The 9689-nt window shown below is 36.9% G+C and overlaps 1 protein-coding gene and 1 long non-coding RNA gene across 2 annotated transcripts; both read right to left on the reverse strand.

The window, feature by feature from the left end:
- Nucleotides 1-1262: 1262 nt before the first annotated feature.
- LOC138869370 (uncharacterized) lies at nucleotides 1263-4033 on the reverse strand. Its single transcript, XR_011400019.1, has 2 exons — nucleotides 3518-4033; nucleotides 1263-1629 (listed from the first exon to the last, which is right to left on the reverse strand). It is a non-coding gene; the product is annotated as an uncharacterized lncRNA (long non-coding RNA).
- A 4646-nt stretch (nucleotides 4034-8679) lies between these two features.
- Nucleotides 8680-9480, reverse strand: LOC138868764 (uncharacterized). Its single transcript, XM_070146337.1, has 2 exons — nucleotides 9242-9480; nucleotides 8680-9073 (listed from the first exon to the last, which is right to left on the reverse strand). The coding sequence occupies exons 1-2, from the start codon at nucleotides 9478-9480 to the stop codon at nucleotides 8680-8682; spliced, it is 633 nt and encodes a 210-aa protein (XP_070002438.1).
- Nucleotides 9481-9689: the final 209 nt, after the last annotated feature.

Here is a 9689-nt window from a genome sequence, read left to right on the forward strand (position 1 = left end):
GAGCCACTCAATATTATCCAAATATATTTTAATCGCCTAAGCGAATTTACTAAATCTAGTCAATGGTAATGGGCGGTTGAGCACTCGAAATGATCATTGGATCTGCCACGGAATATATCACCGATTCTTCCATCTTCTTCATTGTAATTTTGTAATTTCCATATCATTCTAATATTTATATGTGCCAATCATTTTTTAATTAGGACTAGGCCCGTTATAATGAGTTTGGCCTGTGAGGCCAGCCCAACCAGGCCCGCTATTTGGATAGTGCTAGGTTAAAATATTTTTATCCTAATTAAAACTTAGACTTATAAGCTCGGCCATGTGTGCGTGTTAGTCCTTGAGGCTTGACCAAGGCTAGGCTTGGGACAGCCCACGAGCCAAAAGTTAATTAAATAAATTTAAATATTTAATATTTATTCTATTAACCATAATCTTCATTCATCAACCCTAGATTGCTCATTTGCTCTTCCATATCAACTAGAATTCAGATTTTTGATATACATGTAGTATGACAAGATTAATATTTCTTTTGCTTGATTAATAACGAACTAAGAAAATTTTAAATGACCAATAATAATTTTTCCCAAAGAAAAATATTATGTTGGCCAATGATCATTTTGGATTACTCTAATATATTATTAATAAATAAATTTTCTTCAGTATAGAAAAGATTATTTTTTAATACCCGAAAAAAATCATAATACTTGTAAATTTTCATGAATTTTAAAATTTTTATTGACTTAATGATGAAATTAGTAAATGGTGTTTATCCTAAAATAAAAGACCTTGGTCTATAAACTTATAAAAAAATATTCATGTAACGACAAAAAGAAGAACTAAAGTTATAGATAACTTAGCACTTTAATTACGAGATTCTTTGTCAAATATCAGGCTATATGCTCTAAGCAAACAGAAGTTGTTCACGTGATTAAGAGAATATGTCATGAAGAAATTTTTAAAGATTTAAAGAATTTTTCTTTTAATAAAAATGAAGGACTGATCAAACCTAGCCTGCGGTCTTTTTAGGCCTAGGTTGGGCTGGCCATTTTAAGGGCCACTCAAACGGCTGGCCGGCCCGTCCTAGCCTACCAAATTTAAAAGCCCGCGAGACTTGAACTGGGTTGGACCGGGTGGCCCATTTTGACAGCTCTAATTAGGACTTAAAGCCAACTTAAATTTGTATAGACTTTACCCAATCAAAGTTTTAATGTCTATATAGGAATTTAGTTATATGATGAATCATCTAAAATTTTAATCAGTTAGATAATAAATATTTTTTTTAATTTAATCATGTCTTAATTAATTATCTTTCATCAAATTTAACGAGAGTGTAAAAAAAACATTAAAGGATTTCAGAAAGGTACAAATTGCAGGAATCCATATCAAGATTTTGTGTATAAAACTCTAGAACCTCCTTTACTTTTTGCCATACTTATTATTTTCTCAATATGACTCTCTCCTTGATCAACATCTTCTTGTTGTTAATGCCCCTTAACCTTTCAATAGCAAAAAAATGCATCTTTACTACGAAGTTTCAGGTACATGTTATCAACAAACTTCCTTCTGATTCCCCACAACTGAGAATTCATTGTGCGTCGGGAGATAATGACCTTGGATACCATTGTCCTGCCATAAATGAAGACTTTAATTGGTCATTTTGCGAGGCATTTTTCGACAATACTTTATTTTTTTGTCACTGTAGGACAGCATTCCATGATTGGAAATTTATACTCCTGAATAATAGCTATCGATCCTTTTTCAATTTATACAACTGTATCCACCATTGATGCAACAAATTATTACATAAATTAACCTATTACATAAATGACCACTTTCAAGTAGTGGAACTTAAAAATCAAGCCAAGCACTGGCCAGACTTCTATGTTTGTCACCAATGCTTTCAATTGTTCATGAGAAACAAATGACTATTAATCACAACAATAGGATATCCAACAAGTAAACAAGCCAAAATGGAATGGCTAATCTCTAGGCTACGTTTGAGCGTCCAAACATGCTGTTACTCCACTGTTGTCACAAAATATATTTTTTTTAACCAAATCCTTCTATAATGACAAAAGAAGCTAAAAATAACATCATTGATGGTTAAATTTGCTATTCAGAACCCTTCAGCACAAGTGTGTTAAACTCAAGTTCAAACCAAGTCATAAACTCACAAGTAATAAACAGGTTTTCCAAATCACTTCAAATCTACCAATAGACTATACCAACTCGAAGATTTAATAAAAATGTTTAACATTACATATCGACTAGGAACTAAACCACATAACACAAAATTAGAAGTTTTAAACAAACACTCCTGCATCAATATGGAATCCTACAATTATTTCCAAACTTCTTGTACACAACCATGGAAGAAACAGATGCTCGGCTTCATACATGGTTACAGCAGAATCAAAACAGACAGAAAATAAATCTTTGAAACTGGCAAAAAAGGCAACAACAAAAACAAATACAGCAACAGGAACCAACATGAGTAAAAGATCGACAAAATGAAATGTGGCCAACAAAAGAAGAATCCCAGCAATTCAAGAACAAGAGAAACAACAACCAACTAGAAATCCCATCATAATTCGAGCAAAAAAAAAGACCAATAGCAAAGTGGAAAGAACCAACAGCTTTGAAATTCTTCCTCTTTTTTTTTTTCTATTTATAGATTTAAACTCAAGAAGAAACGAAAATCAGAATGAGAATGAAAAGAGGAATTTCTGAAAGATAGTCTTCAATTTTCTGAGGTATTTTTCGTGTGTCCAGTCCGAGGGAGTGTGAGGTCTCTTTTATAGGGTATAAGAGTGCAAAATGATAAAGAACGAGAGAGGTTGAGGGAATCTGCCAGCATCCCCTTAAAATTAGGAAATTGGCATCTTCTAAAATAGAAAAATGGACCGCTGTCCAGTGTTTGGATATTTCCTCTCGCTCTCATCTCTTTTCTTAACAGATTGGGTCTAGAAGCTTCTTTTATTCCCAGACCCTTTTAAACTTTTTATCATCCAATTCTTACCCCAACATTTAAACTTATTCCCCATTTTAATGTATTTCCAACCAAACAAAACAGATTCCTCCATTTTTTCCATTTCTTTTAGACCTCTGAATTTCAGTAATTACAAACAACTATCACAAAAAAACTCATAAATAAAAAATCACAGCACAACAAGCAATATTCAAACTTTAGCCTATTTAGGTGATTAAACGAATTTAAACATACAATTAGCTAATCAAGATTACTTTGACCTAATTGAAACTGCATACTATGCATCTAAAATATTGGCCTACATAGAAGCAATGGATTTGAAATCTTACCTAACCTAGAACATGCTAAACCTTGGGAAAAGAAATATGCTAACAATTATATATTGATGCAACCTTCACACAATTATCAATTGACAATTTAACTAAATCGAAACTAAACTAAACATGATGTCTATAACATGTAACAGAAAATATCAAGCAATTAAATAAGATAAGTAGTAATTAAAGAAGTGAAAAGGAGGGTTACCAATAATGAACAAAACTGCCTGGGAAAAGAGATATCCGGCTATAGCCGGCATCGCTACATGAGCATTAACCCACATTGAGGGCATATCCAATGCTATATGCAGCAATGTCTGTCATATGCCAGCAAAAGAAATCAACTTATGGGGCTTTCATGGTAGTGGCCGGGTTCGGGTGGCCTAGAATAGGTCCAAAATTGACTTCAATTTGATAACTCTTGACAAGAGTGTTCAATTAAGGTTGGTATGAACCTCAGGTAGGTTGGAATTTAGGGACACTCGAAATAGGGGAATTTAGGTTTTCTGTAACTTCTTAGATCCTAAATTGGAGAAGAAGCGTGGGAATTTTGAGGAAATTAGTGGTAGGATGATGATTAAGGGGTGTTGGAGATTATTTGGTGTCAATTTGGGGTGGTTTAGGGTGTTGCTGCCGCCGTAGGCGATTTTCGGGCGAGTGGCGGACGGCGGAGGTGAGAGAGACGAGTTAAGAGATGAGAAAGGGGGAAATAGGGTTGGTTCTCTAGGGCTTGGGGGTTCTCCGACATTTTTAAGGGGTAAGAGTAGTTAGTTGCGGACCGTTGGATTAGAATAAAGGAGGGCTAAGATTAGTTTAGTCCAAACGCTGTCATTTTGGGCTAGAGAATGTTGGACCGGATCTTTGGGAAGTATGGGATTGGGCAAGCGGCGAACTAGATAGACTTTAGGGCAATGGGGCCAATCAAAAATGGCTTTGGCCCAATTTGGGATTAAACCTCTCTTCCCTTTTTTTTCCTTTTTCTTTCCTTTCTTGATTTTTTAACCTAATAAAGTTAATTAAAATCCTAAATTAAGTCCTAAATCAAATTTATTTTGTATAATTAAATTAATTGTCTATTTCTAACATCACAATAATTAATTAACTTAAATTAATGAAAGACAAATACTAATTTTAAAACTAAAAGCTACATATGTAAAATGACCATTATTTTTGTGTTTTTTGTTTAATAATGCAATTAACTTATGTAATTAAGCTCTAAATGCAATTAAGACCTAACAATGCTATGTAATGAAGATTTTGACATTTTTTATATTTTTCTATGATTTTAAAATATTAAAATGCATGAAAAATACAACTAAATGCAAACAATTAATTAAAAAATCCCTACAAATTCTATGAAAATTAAAAACAATTAAAAAAATCTATTTGTGAATTTTGTGAGAGTATTGTAGTCGGGCAAAAATTACATGCTCACAGCTGCCCCTCTTTGCTCGAAAACATGGAGAGTTTTCGGGCTAGGATAAAGTGAGCAATTACAAGCGATTTTTGCCCGTTTGGATACTCCTTGGGAACCACTTTGAAAAAGTTTTACCGAACCTTGCTTCGGAGGTTGCCTACATATCCTTGGCTATAAAGGAATCAGGTCAGTGCAGCTCTAAGAATTTTCGTAGCTGGGACTACTGAGAAGCTGTGATTTCACTGTTATTGCTGCTTGTTAAGCTCCTTATTACACCAAAATCAAAAATGAAAAAGACTAACTAAGCCTGCCTGCTACGAGTTACAAGATTCCTATCTATGAGTCATCTGAAGATTGATCTTGAGTCTTGACTGGTTCCTCGCGCGAACTCCGATCTGAAACTTGATGCTTGTTAGCTGCAGGTGTTGGTTCATTCTTCTTCAGATTTCTGGGTCAAGGCGGGACATGCAAAGCTTATAACTTTAGTCATGTCTTGAGCCGTCCATATCTTTTCTCCATTTCTGTACTTTTGATTCACTTCATTTCTTTTTCTTTTCTTTATTTTGGATTGAGACTTCTTCTTTTGGTCATCTTGAACTCTGTGCCTCGGGCTATAACCTACTCAGACACCAAAACAAATGAACGAAATTTTTCTACCCAAGTTTTCACTAGATAAATTTTGTGAGTTATTTGTAATAAAACTCTATACTGCTTCATTATTGAAAGCAAGTAAAAGGTTAGGGTTGTGTACCCTTGGGAAAATAGAGATTAGGGAGTGGAGACCCTATACCTAAAAATCATCAACTAGGGAGTGGAGACCCTGTGTTGGAAAAACGACCAGGGCGTGGAGACTCTATGTCTAAAAATCATCAACTAGGGAGTGGAGACCCTATGTCTAAAAATCATCAACTAGAGAGTAGAGACCCTATGTTGGAAAAGTGACTAGGGAGTGGAGACCCTATGCCTAAAAATTATCAACTAGGGAGTTGAGACGCTATGTTGAAAAAGCGACTAGGGAGTGAATATCCTATGTCTAAAAATCATCAACTAGGGAGTGGAGACCCTATCTTGGAAATGCGACTGAGGAGTGGAGACCCTATGTCTAAAAATCATCAACTAGAGCGTGTAGACCTTATGTTGGAAAAACGACTAGGGAGTGGAGACCCTATGTCTAAAAATCATCAATTAGGGAGTGGAGACCCTACGTTAGAAAAACGACTAGGGAGTGGAGACCCTATGTCTAAAAATTATCAACTAAGGAGTCGAGACCCTCTGTTCGAAAAACGACTAGGGAGTGGAGACCCTATGTCTAAAGATCATCAACTAGGGAGTGGAAACCCTATGTTGAAAAACGCAGTTAGAGATTGGAGACCCTATACTACCATGCTTTGGAAAATTTTTTTTTGTCATTATCATTTCCTTCTTCTTGTTTTTATTTCAGAGAATGAGTAAATTCAGGAAAGAATTTTGGAGGAGACTTCCCTTTCAGAGTGGCTGCTGCAAAGCTGTTTCTAGCTTTTCCGCAATTTCTTTTTGGTTGCACCTGCTTCTTGCAAGGTTTCTTTTGGATAGCACATGTTTCCTGTTTGTCAAATAAAGAACAATTTGTTTGTTTAAAACGGTGGTTGGTTTTGTGGCCTAGAATGTTTCAGTCACTTGATTTCGGCCCTTTCAGCTTCAACTAGTTATTTCCTGAATACCAATTGCATTTATAACCTTGGAGAACATCTGGCTTTTCCAGACTTTTCCATGACAGTTAGTCACGTAGGACTTAAACTTTCAACCTTATTTTGTCTTTGTGGTCATTTGACTTTGATTTCCTTTCTCTTCAGGAGTTTTGATTTCGAAACATCGGCCATCATGGCCAGTCGGAGTCGACTCGATGCACCTGTCGAGACTGGGTGCCTTCTTGAATATTGGACCGTATAAGACAAAAACACTGTAAATCAATCTTGCCATTCTTTCTTTGTCTTAGTTTTCGAACAGAATTAGACAAAAAGGGATTTACAGAAAAGCAAACAATGGAATGGACAAATGAAATTAGACGAGAGGTATCCCCTTTCGGGGAAAAAAAGAAGGACTTATCTGGAGTACATGCGGACCTCAATGAACATGACATGCCTCTTGGATTGGATGCCTGATCTGTGTAAACCATCCAACTTTTAGAAATTCATCACAAAATTTGCCTCAAAATCGAGAAACCTTGCCAAGACTTTGTCGATGCCGATGGATGTGAGGATCCTCTCTTGGATCAGTGGTGCCCTTTGCGGGTTTTCACCAGCTGACCTCTCTCATTTCTCTTCTCATCATCACTTTATAGTGCTCTTTGCGAGTTTTCACTAACAAGAATCTCTTATTTTAATTTCTTTTCTTACCATCGCCTTATGATGTCGGTGAGGGTTTTCACCAATAAGACACTCTCATTTTATTTCTCTCATTTTGTTGTATCAGATCCAAGTAACTGTACCCTCCAAGTTGAACATATTTGTCGATCGATCTGAAGGACTTGAAAAGGATTTGGGTGAAAAAGAAATTTGGATTGAATTACAACTTTGGAAACTTTTTGGCGAAATCATTGCCGAATGATTGTAGCTTTTGCCCCTATTTCAACTTTGGGGAAATGTGGATTTTTATTTTGGTGTGGCTAAACCCCAGAGAGAGGCTGCCTACCTATCCTTTCGGAATCAAGTCGAACATAGTTCAAAGAACTTTTGTTTTTGATTTCTTTTGTTTCTTTCTTTTCATCATTTTTTTCATCTTTTTTAACACAACTTTCAGGTTTCAAAGAGGGTAATCAAAGAAAAAAGGAACCGGCTCAAAAGGTTTGCAAGGGTTGGTAGTGTTTGGGTAGCTGGAATGAAAGCCTTCGTTATCCCAATCGGAGAGTATTAAAGTTGCGAAAAGGGTTAAACATAATTCCTCTTGACTGCATCTGCATTAACAACTATTTCAGGGTCATTTCTTTCAATGTCTCCGAAGTACAACGCTCCTCTCGGCAACACTCTTCTTATAATGTACGGACCTTTCCAATTTGGAGTAAATTTTCCTTTTGCTTCTTCATGATGCAGGAGAATACGTCTAAGAAAAAGTTGCCCCACTTCGAATTTCCTGGGCCGCACTTTCTTGTTGTAGGCACGGGCCATTCTTTGTTGGTACAACTGCCTGTGGCAAACTGTGATCATCCACTTTTCATCTATCATAGCTAATTGTTCCAACCGGGTCTTGACCCATTCATCATCCTCGATCTCAGTTTCAACAATGATTCAAAGAGAGGGAATCTCAATTTCTACAGGTATTACGGCTTCAGTACCATAAACCAATAAATAGGGTATGGCCCCACCTAATGTGCGCACGGTTGTGAGATATCCCTGTAGTGCAAAAGGCAACTTTTTATACCACTATCTAGAACTTTGAATCATTTTCATGAGGATCTTCTTGATATTCTTGTTTGCAGCTTCAATGGCGCCATTAGCTTTGGGCCGATAAGGGGTAGCATTACGATGCGTAAACATTTTTGCATACCTCCCTCATCAAGTGGTTGTTCAGATTTGCAACATTATCAGTAATGATAGATTTAGGAATACCAAAACGACATATAATGTTGGAATGCACGAAGTCCACCACCGCTTTCTTGGTGACGACTTTGAAAGTGACTGCTTCAACCTACTTTGTAAAATAATCAATGGCAACCAAGATGAATATGTGCCTATTTGAAGCTTTCAACTCGATTGGCCCAATGACATCCATACACCAGGCGACGAATGGCCAACGTGCTGACATTGGATGCAACTATGAAGGCGGTGCATGAATCAGGTCACTGTGTATCTGACACTGATGGCACTTCCGGACAAAACTAAAGCAATCCTTTTCCATGGTCATCCAGTAATAACCTGCTGGCAGGATTTTCTTCGTAAGGACATATCCTTTCATGTGGGGCCCACATACTCCCGAATTCATGATCTTTTCAGCTTCTTGTCATCTATACTGCTCAAAAGATTTAAATTTTGAGTTCTTTTGTACAAGACCTCTCCACTCAAAAAGAAACTGCTGGCAAGCTTTCTAATAGTTCTCTTTTGATCTCCACTGGCCTGGTCAGGATATTCCTTTGTTTTCAAAAACCTTTTGACATCATGATACCATGGCTTAACATATGGTTCTATTTCAATTGTATTACAATAACCATGCCTCTCTCGAATTTGGATTTCCAATAGGTCAATATAGATATTGCCCAGATATGGAAGCATTGAGGCCAAAACAGCTAGTGCGTTAGCTAGCTCATTGTAGAATCGAGGTATATACCTGAATTCAACAGACTTGAACCATTTGCTAAGATCTTCTACATGTTGCCTGTATGGGATAAGTTTGATGTCTCGAGTTTCCCATTCACATTGGGCTTACCGAATGATCTAATCAGAATCTCCTATGATTAATAATTCCTCCACATCCAAATCTACTGCCATATTCATGCCCATAATGCAAGCTTCATACTCAGCGGTATTGTTGGTATAGAAGAACCGAAGCCGGGCTCTGGCCGGATAGTGCGGACTAGTGAGAGAAATCAGAATTGTTCCAATCCCGACACCTTTTGCATTTACAGCTCCATCAAAGAACATTTTCCAAGCATTTGTGTCCTCTAGAATCACTTTAACTGAGTTCACTTCCTCGTCCGGAAAGTAAGTACTTAGGGGTTGGTATTCATCATCAACCGTGTTCTCAGCTAGATGATCCACCAAGGCTTGAGCTTTCATCGCCATGCGGGTGACATAAACAATGTCGAACTCAGTGAGCAGGATTTGTCATTTTGCTAACCTTCCCATGGGCATTGGTTTCTGGAATATGTATTCCAGAGGATCCATTCTAGCTATGCGATATGTGGTGTAAGCCAAAATATAATGTTTGAGATTCTGGGCGACCCAACTTAGGGCGCAACAAGTTCTTTCTAACAGAGTATATTTGGCTTCAT

Source organism: Nicotiana sylvestris, chromosome 1 (assembly GCF_000393655.2).
Source record: "Nicotiana sylvestris chromosome 1, ASM39365v2, whole genome shotgun sequence".
Classification (NCBI taxonomy): Eukaryota; Viridiplantae; Streptophyta; class Magnoliopsida; order Solanales; family Solanaceae; genus Nicotiana; species Nicotiana sylvestris.